The sequence below is a fragment of the Durio zibethinus genome, chromosome 14 (genome assembly GCF_047325235.1).
Source record: "Durio zibethinus cultivar Kanyao isolate XHJ-2024 chromosome 14, ASM4732523v1, whole genome shotgun sequence".
Lineage (NCBI taxonomy): Eukaryota > Viridiplantae > Streptophyta > Magnoliopsida > Malvales > Malvaceae > Durio > Durio zibethinus.
Genome location: NC_143175.1, coordinates 18,805,570 through 18,823,585, shown reverse-complemented (window position 1 = coordinate 18,823,585; position 18,016 = coordinate 18,805,570). Strand labels below are relative to the sequence as shown.

Below are 18,016 nucleotides of genomic sequence, written 5' to 3'. Positions count from 1 at the left end.
AGAATAGCTTTTAGTTCTTTATTTAACTCGAACAATTGGTGAACAATTTTTTATTGGGATGAGCTATTACATAATACCATCTCTTATCATTGGAATTCGTTTTAATAGAAAAAAACTCTCTGAATAAAGGGAAAGAAAGAAGAATGTGTAGATGTTGACAAAAAATGATGAAAGCAACTATGTAACACCATGTTATAATGTTTCTTTATTGTGCCACGTATATATAATGCTTTTATTCGTGACCGTGTTAAAGGGTTGCACCTTCTGCAAATAATGCACAAGCATGGATTATATTTAATGATGTCAATTTTATTAAGTCAGATGTAAAAAATAATTTATATTATAGATATGAATATTAAATTTTGAAATTAAAAAAATGATAAAAAGTATAATTTCCAGACATTTATCAAATTTAGAGATGGAAAATATAATTTAATGTCCGCTATTAATCCAAATATATATATATATATTTAGCTTTGTATATTGTTTGCAAATTTTCATAATTTAAATTTGTATTTATTTATTATATGTTATTTGTAAATTTTACTTATTTTAAAATTATTGTACTTTAAACTTTTATCTAATAAATTTTAAAATAATAAATATTTTTTTATTTTTATTTATAAAAATAACAAGTAACAAAGATTTTTTGTACAAATGAAGATAGGAACAATTTAAAAAATCAAAGATAAGAATACAAAATACACTACCCGTTCCAAATTTGCTCTGATGACATCACTAATCACATTTTAAACTTAAGTGATAAAAATGGAATGATAAGATTAGATTAAAAATCTTAAATTCCTTTTGTAATAAAAATTTTAAAATATGCATGATTATGTTTATAGTACATTTGTAATATATGTAATAAATAATTTATTGATAAAATGTTAATGTTTTAAGGGATGGAGATTCATTAACCCCAGAAACAAGCTTAGCAATCCCCACAAGAATTTCCCTGTATATGAATGTGACAAATTCATATAAATTTTATGTTAATGGATGGATTAAATTACAAGATTGTGAATTTGTAATGGAAAAAAATGAATGAACTTTCCTCTCAAAAGAAAATGCCAAAAACAACCAACTTGATTTGATGCATGGTCAATTTTGACCGAATTTAGGATTTTTTTTTTTGCATGATTTTTCAACCATAAATGTCCAAGTCTGTAAATGACTTTAACAGGGCAAACTTCATTAAAAAAAAAAAAAAGAACTCAAGTGCTAAACTCTTCATCACGTAGCAAGAAGGGAGAAAAAGAAGTTATAAGACCTTCAAATCATTCATGGTGAAATATGGACAAATGAAGTAAATAGAATTCAAATGGATCTTTTCTCAAATGCACAAAGCAATATTTTATCTATCAGATAGATAGCCAAATTTACAGAACTAGAAAAAGATTTTTACAACTCCAAATTAACCCGAAAAAAAAAAAATCCCCAACTTATGTAGCTTTGCATAAATAAAGATTAATCCACATTAAAGATCCTTTAGTGTTGAACTAAACAATTTAACCAGCCCTAATACTCATAAAATTGGAAGAGGAAGCTAGGATCGGCTACTCATTACCTTGCATGGAGGGAACGATCATATGCTGTCCTTGTGCCTGTTAGATTTAAGGAAACCAAATAGTTGAAATACAAGTTAGAATTTCACAACAGATCAATCCTTTCACTCAAAAACAAAATAAAAAATGCACGTATTTCTTTTTACAAACATTTAGAGACAGAAATTAGCAAAATTAGAACAGATGGGCTTAGCTAGAGAGAGAGAGAGAGAGAGAGAGAGAGGAAAAGGACCCTTCTTTTAAACTACAATTTGCAGTAATTTTTACTAGAAGTCCCAAGTTTTTCACCTCAACACACGAATCATTCGTTGCGCTCTGAACTATTTCATTGCCACTACAATGAAGAAGCTTTCTGCAAATACTAAAAACATACAGGTTTCTTCTGTTACTAACTAGACAAAATATCGAGCTTGGCATAAGTTTGAGCTCTTAACTACCATCGTTTTTTAATTTTGAAACTTCCTTAATCCAACTCAAGCAACATGCAGCATATATTTTCCCTATCACATAAATAAGGATAAACACATAAATCTGCATGATATCCTGCCATTGAGAAGTAAGCATCTGTCTTCAAAGCTATTAAAATTAACAATATGGCATCTAATCGATGGGCACAAGGCAACCAGACATAGTACGTTAATCAACATCTGACACGTATATTGATAACCTCTTCTATCATCCTATAATGTTATTAATTGTTGCAACCATCATTTGTCTAGGATTGGTGGCTTATTGCTAGCATGCTAAATACCTAATCCCTAAACATATAACCAGGCATGAAAATATAAATGTAGGTAATATCTCCAAAATATTTAAGAGACATGGGTAACAAGCCGTAAGAATATTTGCTATGAGCACATTGTTCTCAAGCCTTTTCGATATGGGATTAGTCAAATTTGATTACTCATTATCCATCAGACCATCACTGTATTAGCTCTCAATTTGAAGGGACAGGATGCTACAATGTCATAAAGAGCAGTTGGAAGTAATAGCCTCACATTGGCTAGAAAGCAGATAAAAAGGAGTATTGGCTGTCCCTATCCCTTTATAACCTAAAATCAATGTAGTTATTTCCATGCATATATGTGCTGGTTCTGCTGGAACATTTCTAAAATGATTCTAGATGAACTTTCTTGTCCCAAATTGCAGTTGGGGAAGGAGAAAAAGTAAAGGGCACAAAAGAGAGGAGGGTTGATAGCTTTGCAAAGAACTCCTAACCTAACAATAATAGATTTTCACAAACCTTAATTCTTGAGTGATTCATGATGGAACTCCATAGAACCAAAGGGTCACTGTATTAAATATTAAATGTAATGTACAAGATATGATTAAATGAAAGTAAAGCTTTCAGTAATGTTCGGTGCAAAATCATGCATAGAATAGCTATCCAATCAATCAATTTTAATAAAAATTATAGTATTGTAATCCTATCATTCATCCTTTAATAGAATCCTATCCTTGCTGGTGGGGGAAAGTTTCCTTGAATGCATATTAGATGTGCAATGCTTTACCTAATTCAACCCCTTAATTATCAAGATTTATGCAAATTATACTTACAAAATCCCTCACAATAGTGAAATCATCAGAAAAGGAAATTTATGGATCAAATGTAACCAAAATGAAACGAAGAACTTGACACACTGGGACTGAGAAAATAATCAACTCTACTAGTACAATCTAGTGTTAATCAAGCCTGACAAGTGAAAATGTTTAACAAAAATCTAACGAACAGTGAAACATTAATCAACAACATATTCCTTTCTTTCAAAAGGAAAGACAACCAGTGTACAATCTTGTATAAAAAAGCCAAATAAGAGAGAGAGAGTTACTTGGGAATTAATATAGTTCAATGACCCCTGGATTGCAAACTGCAGGATTTATTCACCACCAATGCACAAGAATATGGTATCGTCAGGTGAGGACTTTACAGAATGAAAAAAAATGCCTGGTATATAAAACATTTTAGCCCAGAACAGAATCGAAAATAAATATCATTGTTTCACCTGTGGATTTTGGGCAGCCAGAGCTCCAACTGCATCTCTTTTAAGAGACCCATCACTGCCCCTGGCAGATCCCTTGGTGTCACCCTGTCAGTTAGAAAGTTTGCAGCTAATGTTACTCCTGGCCTCAAAGAGAAGACAGTATCTAAACATACTACAAGAAAACATATAGAGCTGAACAAGAGTATAATTACCTCCAACTGTGCATCATGGTCATTCCAATAGCATCAGTCCCAAGAAAAAGGCAAAAAAGAAAGAAAAAAAATAGTCAGATCAAATTTATAGAGACCAGGCAGACATTAATATGAAAATTTCAGGAAACTCTAAACATCAAGTTTTTAGACTTCTAACTCATATCAACTGAGCCTTATATAGATTACTTACTTGTATGATTAGCATGACAATGATAACAAACAAAAAAGAGCAGAATAGAACAAAAAAAATCAATTTTCTAAACTCCTCCATTTCAATCTTCCAACAGCCAAACAGGTTCTGGGTTAAGATAAATCCAGAAATTGGATGAAGCAGAAATTGAAGTAAATAAACAACTAGGTCAAAAGTTAAAGCCCCACATACCTCCCTGTACCTGGCCAGGTATATTTTAAGTGGCTCAATATAGTCTTCAAACCCTAATGTTGCCATCGACCACAACAAATCATCTCCATTAATCGTCTTCCTCTTCTCTTTCTGACATTTATCGCTAGCCCTACAAAACAAACAGCCCAAATCTTTTTTACAAAACTAAACCTGAATTCTAACAAAAAACCCATCATAATTAATAATAAAGAAATCTCACTTTCAATTAACACCCAAATCATTAGCTTTGAAATGAAATATTTCACACCAGTTACAACAAATTTCTAGTTCACAATAGAAAAAGGAAAAGGGCTCATTAAACACCCTGCTTCTCACGTAAACTAAAAGGGAAAATCACATCCCTCAAAACTCAAACTTTACCCCAGCCAAAAATCATCGAAAGTCAGAATGAAAAACTGAAGGAACCTAATTTTTAATATAAGCTAAAATTAAACCCCTCAAATAACCTTCATCATCCAAAAGTAAAAAACACCAGTCAAGCTTCCAACATTTCCAAACACCAGGAAATCAGCAAGTCAGAAACAAAAGCCAAAGTCTCAAATCATATCTCCAATGTCAGAAAACACCAAATTTACAATTTACAACTCATACAAAACATAACTAAGTTTCCCAAGGACATTAATTCAAGAAAAAGGTAAAAAAGAAATAAGCAACAATATGAAGCACCATTTGGCAAACAAATCTCTAGCTCATATACAAAATAGGCTCATAAAAACACCATAACGTTAAAATCTAAAACACTAGGACCCTACTTTCTATAAACGCTAAAATAACATCCCTCAGAAACTAAACCTTTACCAATCAAAAGTAAAATAAACTCCAGTCAAGCCACTCCCAACTTTAGCAGTTTTCTTAAAAAAAACACCAAAATGTTGCAATCCAAAACACAAATACCCACTTTCTTATACATACTGAATATTTTGCATTCCTCAAAAACTAAACCTTCACCACCCGGAAAAAAACAGCTAAAGCTTAGAACTTTTCAAACACCAACAAGAATACCACATTCAAAACTAAACTCCCAAGTCTCGAAATCACATTCCCACAATTTCAGATCACCAAATTCACAATTAACAAAATAAAAAAAGGAAGAACATAACACAAATTTCCAAAAGATTAATAAAACGAAGATTAAGACTTTACATACTCGCTAGTAATGAAGCTGATGAACTCAGAAACACATTCCTGAACAGTATCTTTAGCGTCCTTAGCAATTTTCCCATTAGGAGGCAATGCTTTCTTCATGATTCTACTTATATTAGCAATTGGAAGGTAACGGTCTTGTTCCCTCACATTTGAGTGAGAACTGCTTTGCTCTCCACCACTCTCATGACTCCCTCCAGCTGGGCTCGTTGGCGCCGCCGCCATACCATCCGCCATGTCCCCGAAAAACCTAGATCACTGATAAAAAAAAAAAAACCAAAAGAAAAACAAATACACAAACCCATTAGTACCTATCAATCATTTATCAATATTTTAACAAACAAAGAGATACCAGATTCATAAATGCAAAAATAAACATACCCAAATGCCTAAATCCATCCACGCATACAATCAAGTCATGCCATACATACAAAACCTCAAATTCAAATAAATAAATAAATAAATAAATCATTTATCAGGGAGAGAAACCCAGATGGACATATGTAAAAATAAACATAATCGGATAATTACATACAGACATGCGTACATAAAAAAGAACGTAACCATCCATCATTTTTCTTTTTTTTTTTTTAAAGGACATACCTAGATGCATACAAACATTTATATAAACAAAGGGTATTAAAGAAAGAGAGAGGGAGGGAACCTGAGGGGGATAAAAGAAAGGAAGAAGAAAATGGTTTTTTTTTTTTTTTTGTATTTGGCGCGAGAGGAAGGGAATGGTGGAGATGGTTAGTAGTACTTGTTTTTATTTGGGGGAATGAATGAAAGATGATCTGACGATGGAGAGGAAAGGAACGAGAGAAAACCAAATGAAGATTGTTTTTGGTTTTGGTTTTGGTTTTATCAAAACCGTTGCTTTTTTTTTTTTTTTAATGAAGATGCCTTATAGCATCTGACCATCAATATTCTGTACCAACTCCAACACACTCACGTTTTTGGGCTGTTTCAAGTGCGCTTCGATCAGTGCTGAGTGACCTATCAATCACTCCTTTTGCTTTTTTTTTTTTTTTTTCTTTTATTGCTTTATCAAAATTTAGCCTTAAATGAAACAGTATTAGCAACATTTTTCATACGGTCTACACTTTTTATACATGCGAAAGAAGTTTTGAGGAAGAAACCTAAATTCGAACCTTGAATTATATTTTTCTTGTGACAGTGTAACATCCATTGGGTAACAACTGGTTCATTAAATTTTAACCAATGACTCCCATGTCAACATACAAGTGATTGATAAAGGAGAAAAGACAATGGGTTTTTCTTGGTTGGCTTTTTATTGAGTTCTTGCTTTGAATTTAGTAGTATTCGCCAGTCTTTTTAAATACTTTTCACAAAACAAAAGGGTTGATCCATTTTCGTGTGTTCTAATTGTTGTGTAAGCCCCTGAGAGTGAAAAAAAATATAACAGAAAATAAAGCATAGAATTTTATATGATTAAACAAAGGTTTTGCCAAATTTCAATAAGATTTTGATTAAAAAATCAAAATTTGTTACTTTGAAAGAACAAAATAAACTTTCATTGAAGAAATGGGAAGGTTTTGGATTGAGTATCTGTGAGAGATTTAAGGAAGGAGCCTCGGAGGCGTTGCTGAAGAGAAATATCGTGCTGTGCATTTGCCTTTTGTTTTGGTGGCGTTGGGCTGCGGCTTTGTAATTTATTCCTTTTTACTAGCTGAGGTGGTACCTTCCATCCAATAAAAAATGGCCACATCATCACCATATTATTTTTTTCCTCTTTTCTAAACATAAAACATTCTCTTTATAATCAAATATGAAATAAAATTACTTAGATCTTGATCAAAAGATTAAAAAAAATAAATATGAAATCAAATATTACCAAATTTAAATTTAGAAATTCAAAAAATAAATAAAATCAACTAAAAATGTTAATCAAATGCTTTAACTCTAATTAAAATTCGACGCACAAATAATTAAAAATATGCATTTAAATAATTCATAAATAAACAATCATTTAATCTTTAACATTGTAATTCCATAATCAAATTTATATTTATGACTTTTGATCATTTAATTGTAGTTACGTGCAATTAAGTTAATACTTTCTCATTAATCTTTAATTCTATTTAAAAATTTGAGTTTACAAATAATATTTCTTTTATATATAATTTTTATATGTACTTTGTGTGTATGTAGTTATTCTTTAAAAAATCATAAAAGGCATCCAATTTAATTATGAATTTGCATGGATTATCAAAGCATTGGAACAATGTTTTGCTGCCATAAAATCAACTCTATGTAATGTCCAAAATTTATATATACTTATCTGTTTTAAATTATTACTTTTTCATAACAAATTGAGTTTGGAATTATGTTTTGCTGCCAAAAAATTTTGATGAATTTTCATTTTTCCCTTAAACCAAACGAAACCTATCAAAATTTTGACCGTTGCCTTCAAGATTCTTAACAAAGAAACCCTTTCAAATCCATTCCTGCCAAAAATAAAAAATGGCGTCTCTTGAAAATTCACAACTCGTCATATTATCAAACCTTCTTCAATGGCACCCTTTCCCTTCTATAAATCCCAAAAACCAATTTTTAATAACAACCCAATTTCTACATTTCCTTCAGAAACCCAACAATGGCTTCATCTTCATCTTCATCTTCACCGTCATCTTCTTCTTGGGAGAACCCAAAAATTTCCAGAGAAGAAATCAAGCTGTTCCACACCATCGACAGAGTCATCTTCGCCAGGCTTGTTTTGAACCTTAGACGTGATCCAGGCGAGTCCATGCACGTCATGGCTCTACTCCTTTGGATCGAACACTATAGCAGCTATGCTGGGAACTTGATTCACAACATCCAATTCTGGCCTGATACCCTTATCAATTCATTGGCTGATGAGGTTGTCCAATGCTTAAATTGTATAAAGAGTAGTAAGTTCCCTTTCAGTCAGTTAAAAGGCGCTACCTCTATCATTCCTTTGATTCGAAAGTTAACAAAAAACGAGGTTTCTCTCCGTCTCTTTCATGATCATCGTCTCGGGATTATTCGTGGGATGGTTCAACTTGTTGAGGATGTTTGTGTTAGAGCCTTTGATGATATATTGCAACAGGCATTGGGATTGATCAATCCAATGACTGCCAATCAAGAGAGATCAATCGACCAAAGTTTGAAGCCACTAATGTTTTCTGGACCATTGATTAGGCCAACAATGCCTGTTCACAACTATAATAATTCTGGGGTTGGAAACTTTGGTGATCAGAACATATTGGGAAATCAGCAAATATTTAGGCCTCATACCAGTAGGGGCCAATCGGGTTATTTCCATGGATTTGATCCTAATGACCTTAACCTTAGGGCTCAAAGAAAGACTCTGAACAATGAAATGGAGGAACTGTTGAACCGCATACACAATATTTGCATTAACAGCTTGGAAGAGAATAATAATAATAATAATAATAATAATAATAATATTGCGGAATTCGAAGTGGCAGCAGATAATAATAATAATGATGATGATGATGATGATGATGATGATGATGAGGAATTCGAAGTTGCAGCAGATGATAGAACTATTTTCTTAACATTCTCTAAAGGGCACCCCATTTCGAAGGATGAAGTGACAGACTTCTTTATCAGGTCTTTATACTTTTGTCTACTGAATTTTTAATTTTGAAATATAATTAAGTTATAATAGTCGATAAAAGGATTATTGAATTCCTCCTGTTGCAAAATATTGTCCATTGTGGCGCGGCAACGTTATTATTCATAACTTGACTGATATAAACTCTTTTTTTTTTTTTATATATATATATATGAATTAGAATTATATGTTTTGTTTCTGTTTGTGATCTTTGGCAACAGGAAATTTGGGAACAATTTCGTACAAAGAGTTGAAATGGAACAAGTCCCAGCAGGGCAGCAGCCGCTATATGCAAGGCTGGTTCTGGTTTCTGCTTCAGACCTAGACATAATTCTGAAGGGCTTGCCAAAAGCCAAGTACTCAATCAATGGAAAGCACGTTTGGGCTCGAAAGTTCAAGCGTAGGAGCACCAAGTTTCTTTTATCACCATACTCGAATCCGACCATGTTCTATGAAAATTAACCTAGTTTCTTTTATCACCAGAAAACTAGGAATTTAAATAAATATTCTATGAACAAAGAGTCCATTGTAGCACTCTTTTTGTTGTGAATCGTTTCATGTTAAGCAAACCTACTTTGTTATTATGATTAATAATATTGGAGTACAATAGTCCTTGGTATTTGATTTAAAAAATACCATGGTATCTGTGAACACGATATCATTCCTATGGATTTGTATTTTTTAGTGAATTTGGAAATTCTTGGTAATACAATGCAATTTGTCCAGGGAAGTAAAATGCTTTGCCAATACCTAGAACTGTTAGTGGCACAACAAGCCATAGGTCGAAAATGGGTGCCGTGGAGCCAGGTTGATTATTGGTGAGCTGATTGGTCCGTACCACACGGAGACGTGGTTCAATTACGGCGGACCTCACCATGGTGAGGAGATTGATGACATGGCCAAACCCGATTCTTCGAAGGGGTGTCAAAGTCCAACAACGGATGAATTTTTGCCATGTTGGGTGGAGGAAGCGATCAAGATGAAAATAGATAGGGCCGTTGCTAATAGGCTAAACACAACATAGGAACCGGTTTGAATTTTATGTGTGGCCCGAGATAGCCATCCATGGTTAGGACTTGGATGATCACCTTGCTGTTAAGCACATCTATGGTTGTAGTTAAGAATGCTACTCGACCTTTAATTAATGGCATGATATTGGGTAGGGTTTTGAGGTCTTCTACTTCTTCCACCGTCCAGGATCTTACATTGAAACCACTCGACTCACTGTCATGAGCTTCAGTTTCTAAGGCTTCACGGTTCAAATATCTATTATGCCTGTTCTGATAGCAAATCAATGATTTTTTTAATTAAATAACTATTCATCTATTATACTTTAAATCTAAATAGAGACAAAAAGACTATGGAAAAATTATGATTCAATTTGATTTTGTCTAAGGGTGTGTGTATATATATATATATATTTTATGTAAGTTTGATATTATAATTTGTAATCGTCATTTGAGTCTTTTTTGCTGGAAGAACTCAATTCAAATAAAAAATAATGAAAGTTGGTATGCTACTATCATTAAATCTTACATCAAGTTTTCATATGCAAAATAAATGACAAAAGTGCCTCAAGAGACACTCTTATATTCTAAGATTCAAACGAACACTCTTTAGTTCAAATTTAAGATTCATCCGAATTAAAATCTCAATTCTAACTGCTGAAATAAAATTTTGTATTTAAAACATAAGAGTTTATACTTCTAATTTTTAAAGAGAAAATATCCAACATGACATAAAATAAGCAAAAAATATCCACACTCAATTTATAAAATATTACGCGTTTTGACTCAAAAATCTTATGATTGTCTTACAAAAAATGTTTCACAAATTTTAAGTTTAAATTTTTACATATATATCATATTACATCCACACGTTTTGCCAAAGAATGAGATGTCACTATATTTAAGTAATTTAACAGTTCTTGCCATCTTCATTAGTCGGATAATGATTGAAATGAAAATGATAGCCGTTGCCATCCTTAAGTTTTTTTTTTTTTTTTTGTTATAAAGAAAGTCATGGTCTAAAATGAACTAGAGAAGGGGATTTACAACAAACTAAAAAAACCTGTAGCTAATCTATTCGATACAGCAAAAGCTAACTAGAAAGTAAATGCACAGCAACAGCTACCTTTGATCAGAAACCGTTTTGACTAATAGTTCCATGTGAAAATTTGCTAACCTCTATACAGGGATCATCATAACGACCTCTTAATAAGGTCATAAAGAGATATAACAATTTCAGCACTTATCAACACAATGACAAGCCACTCCAGAAAATCCGATTTCCTATTTTGAAGAATTTCTTGGAGAAACCGAATGTTGTGCTGCAAAAGCAGAAAGGGATGCCATATGTTAGCAGATAGATAACGTACAATATCTCCTATAGTTTTACCATAAAAGAAAAAGTCCCACATCAGAAATGACTTTGTTTTCATGCATATATGTATGTCCTGAGTAGTTCACTTGAACATATATGTCACATATTGCCTCCTTTTATAAAGGCATGTTTCTAAGAAAGCAAATAGCATACCTCAACAAACTTTAACTTAAAATCAAGACTCGCAAATCTTTGAGTTAATTCAAATTCATCTCGTAGAAATTCCCATATTTGAGCGTATTTGGCATCTTTCCAGGCAATATCTGATCTGTTAAAATCAAGAAAAATGCATAAGCTAAATAGCATACACTCCAAAAGAGACATTCCTATTGGTATATTTTTATCCCACCATGAGACTAATCCAAAAACAGATAAGAAGAGAAATTAACGGATTATTACAAATTAATTTGGAAACAGTAGCCATACTGAAAGCTCCATGGGCATGATAAATGTTATGGGCCAATTACCATCATAATGGACAGTAAAATGTTACCTCTCAAATAGTCCAAGCTTAAGAATCACATCAGCAAGATTAGAATTTGCCTTTCCTACTATCTGAAAAAGCTTTTTGCTGTCCATGGTAAATGTTCCTGTTTTTTCCATCCCACGATTTATGTCAGTAAATTCTGCAACCATCCCATCAACCTATGATCAAGAAAAAAGTTTTAAGCATCATTATCAAGTTAAATATTCAGACAGTCAACACTGGAGATCAAATACTACAAACCTGGCGCACATAGTAGTCAAGAGCAATACTTTGACCAAGAACACTTCCAATGGTACGGATTCCATCAATATTTAAAAATTGCAACATAATATAATCCAATCCACCTTGCATCCATGTGTTTAGAGTTGGCATCTCTCTTACCTCATACTCTGCAAGTTCATAACACATCAAAGACAAATAAAACAAAAACTCCTTAATGCAGTACCTTCTGTGTTTCTCTGTTCCTCAGTAAAGCAACAGATCTAATCTCTAATTACAGGGCATAGTGCAGAAGAATGATTATCCCAAATATGTTCAGAAAAAAAGGTCTAACCAGAAAACTGAACTATAAAAATATATCATCAAATGAATGAAAATTTTTACCGAGAAGAAACCCACTGAAAATGACAGTAAAAAACCATGTTGATACCTAAACAATCTCAATTCCCTCACCTCCCACCAAAACCTATTTCACATGTCTGTATATGTACTAAGTGTGTGTTTATATCTATATATATATATACATATATATATATATGCATATATACATATATATATATACATATATATGTATGTATATATATATACGTATGTATATACGTATGTATATATATATATGTATATATATATGTACAAACACACACTTAGTGAAACCACAATGTTCTTAGTGAATGCAAGTGTGATGCATGCAAAAGCAGATGAGAAAGCAATTGGCAAGAAATTCAGTGAATAGAAAAAAAGTTAGAAAAAAATACGAGGACAATATACCAGAGACAATTAAGCCATTATATTTTCCATGGCTTTAAGGCAATCCTTCACAGGGAGAACCCTCTTCCTTTCTCATTCACAACAACATAACCAGTTGAGAAAAGGGCTAGCAAAAAGAAAGAATAAGAAGAAAGAGATAAAAGAGAACCTTTTTGGAAGACAAGAGAAAGAAAGGATAAAGATGACATATTGGTCCATATTCAAGGTCTTAAAAAAAGTTTTTATTTTGAGCATTTTTAGATACTCTTTATTTGACAGGATTCACGGATGATCTTGATGGAGATAGATGGTGAAAGGAATTTGTATGATTATGCTAAAGAAAAAGAAAGAATATGGTCTATTATGGAACTTAAGTGCATGACCACATTAATTATTCTTGTACTAGTAAAATCATGTCAGTTCCCAAGTCCCAGCATTACGATTTCTAAATGGTCGATCTCTATTCACGGCAACTCTAGAAAAGGAGTGTTTAATAGCGATTTACAATTAAATAAGAATAAATCAACTCACCATCCTTTCTCATTTCAGGAAGCAATCCTGATGCATGTTTTTCAACAATTTTCAGATACTCATCCACTTCATGTTCACAAACATTAAACAACACGATGGACCCATACTGGTATACCACCATGAAACAGCAGTCACTTCCACTTATGAAAGCACCAGGACCCTGAAACAAGGAACTTATCCATCAACAACATATTTTACTTGGATTACTCATATATAACAATTCAGAAAAACATAAGAAAAGAGATTAGAGAACACTAAGATGCATTATTTGAATGACATAACCATTGCTTTTTAGAAAACATAGCAAAGAGCATGGCAATGCTTTGTACCAATGATGGTCACATGTCATATCTATACAGAAAATTTTCAAGCTCAATTTAAATCTGTCCCTAATTAATCCAGAACCAATTTTCCAGGTAGCTGTTTATAGGATGCAAACCATATATTGTTGTGTCCATTCCTCCAGTTGACATTTAGTAATTTAAGCTCTACATTAAACAACAGGAGGCTTAGAGATCTATACCATTTAGCCTGGTTCCACAAAGAGAGAGAGAGAGAGAGAGAGAGAGAGAGAGAGAGAGAGAGAGAGAGCAGACATGCAGCATCTGTATAAATAACACTATGACAAATGTTAAAATTAAATCTGGATTCCAGCAAGCACACCCCCTTTTTTTATTACTTAAACTAATGCATGCATTAATAAATTTTGCACACTGGGAGAGACAAGGAAGCTTCTTATTCTTCAAAATTTTCAAATATTTCATAGGTAAGAGGAATTATATTAACAAGCTTTTGGTTCAGACTGCCAATAACTGAAAACATTTCAATTTTACTCACTAAATCCCCAAATGTGTCAGCTCTATAAGAAAAAGGGAAAATTTTCACCAACTTCCTGCATGGTGAAAACAACAGCATCATAACCCATCTTAAACGCCTAAATACATATACAGTTAAGCACATTTAAATAAAAAAGAAAGTCACAACAAGACATAGCGCAACCATGTTTGACCCTACATGTTTTCAAGAAACCATCAAACCACCCAAATTACAAGTTTAAGTGTTGAAACTTGAGAAGCATCATCTCACTTCCACGGTTTATTGTTGGTTCATTGGCAGTTACCACCAATTCAACCTCCCTATCTTTTCCAAAATAATATAGCTTTTTTCTTCCTATGTTCATTTTATTAATCAAATTAGAAGAGTTATGTTGGATGAAATAAATAAATAGATATTACGTAAGAAACAAAATGCTATCAGTGAGTAAGAAAGCATTTATAAAAATTATCTTCATTGATCATGCAACATAATTATAATTGATTAGAATAATTGATCTTAGCTCTTAACATCAAAAAATAAATAAAATTAAATTTAAAAAAAGGTTAAAATTAACTTACAGGGGAACTAGCAAGATTGCCAAACTTAAGAACTACATAATTAGTCATTCGCGATGACGGCGGTATAAAATTCTGCTTGTTCTGCTCCACCAATCCTCTCAAATCCACACTAGAGCCAAAAAGATTAAAAAAAAATATTAATTAATTAAAGTATATAAATAAGTAAATGAAATCAGGGTTTAGGGTTTAAGCATCAGAATTCAAAAGTTCGAATATTTACCCCAATAAACACAAAAAAAAAAAAAAGCTTTTTGGGAACATGTTGATTCTAATTACTTTCCATTAAAATCCAATGATTAATTGAAAATTGAAAATTGAAAATTGAAAAAATGAATTAATAAAAACCTAGTAGAGAAAAAATAAGCTCGAACTGGAATAGAACGTTTAGTGTCTTCCTCCAACGTTCTATCATCGACGTTGTTGTCTTCGCCGCCATCGCCGACTTCCGAGCAGGAAACTGCGTCGTTCCAATCAACCGCCATATTTGGTTGCGGAGTCGGAAACGAGGAAATGCACCTGGCGGCGATATTCCGGCTGGTATTGCGGCCGCCGTTGAAGGTCCATAAGATGACGGTGGAGGGCCATGATGTGGCGATGAAAGGTAGAGTTTTAGCGGGTGTGAAGAAGGAGGAGGATTGGGGTTTCGGAAGAGGAGAAGAGAAAGAGAGGAAGGTAGAGTTAGGCAGCGATTGGGAGCAGGTTGTACGAAGAGAGAAAGAAGGGGGTCGGCGTATGGAACGCCACATTGCTTTTTTGCCCTTGGACGCATAACGGAACGAGTAACTCCTCGAGTTTTGCAATTTTATATGGAGGATTTACTTAGGGCCGGCAAGAGGCAAGCTGGGGAGGATTCTACTCGATTTGATTTTATATTTATAATATTTGTATTTGATATAAATATGTTTTATAATACATGAATTTAATTTGATCTGAAATTATATAAAATTATATATAATTAAATTTATTAAAAATTAATAAAATATTATTTTTAAATATAAATATAAAATTAAATAAATATATAAATACATATATAAATATAAAATTAAGTAAATAATCAAAAAAATTAATATTTTATATATATCAAATCGAATTAGGACGAATTTATCTAAAATTTAATCTCAATTTTATTCTATAATTACTTGACTCCATATTTAATTTTTAAAAAAACAATTAAAACCTATTAGAGCAAATTGGGCTTACATTCTTAATTTTACTTTTATAAATAATTTTTGCATGCTCTTTTTTCCTGTTTTTTTTTTTTAATTTAGGAAATTTTGAAAATATTGGCATGTGTAAAAAATTATTCTCGTGAAGAGAAATCCTTAAATGAAATTAACTTATTTGTTTGTACTAAAATTGGATTTAAGTTTTTTTATAATACAATTATTTCTACTAAAATCGAGACAATGCATTATTAACTGTAAATTTCTGGTGAACATTTTCTTTAGTTATACAAAATGGTAAAATTTTAACTTTTAACGTGGACAATTTCTCTAATGTCTCAAATTTGAACGTGGACTCCATATTATTTTTATGAATGACATGTAATTTTGAATTGGAATTAATTAATTATGTTATAATAATTATGTGTGATATATTTTTGATTTTATTTTAAATATCATTTTTACTTTAATGGGAATTTTATAATTCATTTTTTAGGTTTATTATGATTATTATTATTATTATTATTATAATATATATATATATATATATTATAAAGGAAACATGTTTAGTCATGAAAAAAAAAAGAGTTTTCCTTTTATGGATACTAGATTTCAACCCCGCACTTCGTCCCAAGTAAAATAAAGTTATATATTTATATTTTAGTTACAAAAGTTAAATAAAATCATGTATTAATAATTTAAATATTAAACAATATATAAGAAAAAAAATGTATAGCTACTTATATTTTAAATATTTACATTAGATGAAATCAATGATGATAAGATATTAAATTTATTCATTGAAAACTTATTTGTTTGTCATCATTTTTGGATCACAAAAGAATAAGTAACCTTATTTGTAACTCAGCAATCAACATAAAAAAATATATCTAACCAAAAAGTTTAACAATGAAAAACAAACAAAACAACCTATCACATTATATATATTATCACATATTGATGGATAAAGAAACTAATATATTTTTATATTCTAGTAAAGGGAACATTAAAAATCAAATTTGAATCTTTGTTTGCATTATGCTATACAGAAATGGATACAGGCTGTAAGCACCAATTTTTTTCTATTATTATTATTATTATTATTATTATTATTATTATTATTAATCTAAAAAAAAAAAGAAGAAAAAGTAAAAAAAAATGGTTTCAAGTCTGGTAGTTGAAATCAAGCTGCCAGAGTGATTTGTTTTTCTTTTTGACATTGCCTAACTTGGTAGCATAAAATCCGATTACCAAAAGTAACCGGGCAAAATCTAAAATTTTCACAAAAATATCTTAAGAGATCTGAGATTTGAATCCTAGAGGCTCTATAAATGGAGCCAACTTTTGCAAACCAATGAGGGAAGAAATACAGGGGTTAAACCTAGAGGAAAACAAAAACACTTACAATCCTATTTGATAGAGGAACCAGCAGCAAACACAAAAAATTTTTTTTTAAAAAAATCATCGAGAATGAAATTCTTGATCTAGAAAGTTTAAGATTTTTTAAAAACATATGGGCTTGAAAGAGCGTTTAGAAAACAAAAATGGTCAATTTGAGAATTTTTGGATTTTTTTTTGGGTCATTGGATTCTGAAAAAGTTTCAATTTTTTGGCGATCAAAATTTGGGTTCATCATCGGAATCTGAGAATTTTTTAAATTTTTCAGCGCTGGTTGAAGTTTTTGGCCATCAGTGCACAACGATGATCGACCGAAAACTGGGGTAATTGTGGCTGTTGGTGAAAAGGGTCTGGGTTTAGAGAGAGAAGCTTTGGGGTAGAAAAAGAGGGGAAAGAAAAAATGAAAAAACAAAAGCTGAAACAAGTCTTTTATAGGCACTCTAAAACAACGCCGTTTTAAGTGTCAGACCCGCACCCAACCCGCATAAGATCTGTGCGCTGACCTGCGTGCTAACTCGACCTATTTCGCAAGTTTTTTTTTCTTTTTATTTTCTATCTTGATTTTTTTTATTTATTTTGTGTTGATTTTTATGTTTATTTTTTTCATCATATTATTATTATTATTATTATTATTATTATTATTATTATTATTATTATTATTATTATTGTTGTTGTTGTTGTTGTTATTTTATATTAATAATTCTTTTAAAAATAAATAAATAGAATAAAATTAAAATTAAAATAACATAAAGACTTAAAAATATA

General features: G+C 31.5%; 3 protein-coding genes across 7 annotated transcripts; 1 reads left to right on the top strand and 2 right to left on the bottom strand.

Moving 5' to 3' along the window:
* Positions 1–1,287: 1,287 nt before the first annotated feature.
* LOC111295044 (nuclear transcription factor Y subunit B-1-like) lies at positions 1,288–6,238 on the bottom strand. Of its 5 annotated transcripts, none has more exons than XR_016327652.1 (7): positions 5,973–6,238; positions 5,313–5,566; positions 3,763–4,274; positions 3,572–3,655; positions 3,398–3,436; positions 1,857–1,929; positions 1,288–1,607 (listed from the first exon to the last, which is right to left on the bottom strand). XR_016327652.1 is itself a non-coding variant. In XM_089743678.1 (7 exons), exons 2-7 carry the CDS (start codon positions 5,543–5,545, stop codon positions 1,560–1,562), a joined length of 540 nt encoding a protein of 179 aa, XP_089599804.1. In that variant the 5' UTR covers positions 5,546–5,566; positions 5,973–6,238; the 3' UTR covers positions 1,288–1,559. The 5 variants fall into 5 exon arrangements, 1 of the variants encoding a protein (XP_089599804.1); XR_016327654.1 differs by having other exon boundaries at positions 1,857–1,920; XM_089743678.1 differs by lacking the exon at positions 1,857–1,929 and having other exon boundaries at positions 3,913–3,918; positions 4,145–4,274.
* A 1,611-nt stretch (positions 6,239–7,849) lies between these two features.
* LOC111294850 (uncharacterized) lies at positions 7,850–9,719 on the top strand. Its single transcript, XM_089742980.1, has 2 exons — positions 7,850–8,942; positions 9,084–9,719. The coding sequence occupies exons 1-2, from the start codon at positions 7,926–7,928 to the stop codon at positions 9,390–9,392; spliced, it is 1,326 nt and encodes a 441-aa protein (XP_089599106.1). The 5' UTR covers positions 7,850–7,925; the 3' UTR covers positions 9,393–9,719.
* A 1,165-nt stretch (positions 9,720–10,884) lies between these two features.
* LOC111294474 (protein RETARDED ROOT GROWTH-LIKE-like) lies at positions 10,885–15,554 on the bottom strand. The gene is made up of 7 exons (XM_022887782.2): positions 15,036–15,554; positions 14,691–14,799; positions 13,297–13,456; positions 12,040–12,188; positions 11,806–11,957; positions 11,466–11,580; positions 10,885–11,259 (listed from the first exon to the last, which is right to left on the bottom strand). The coding sequence occupies exons 1-7, from the start codon at positions 15,434–15,436 to the stop codon at positions 11,131–11,133; spliced, it is 1,215 nt and encodes a 404-aa protein (XP_022743517.1). The 5' UTR covers positions 15,437–15,554; the 3' UTR covers positions 10,885–11,130.
* Between the last annotated feature and the right edge of the window lie 2,462 nt (positions 15,555–18,016).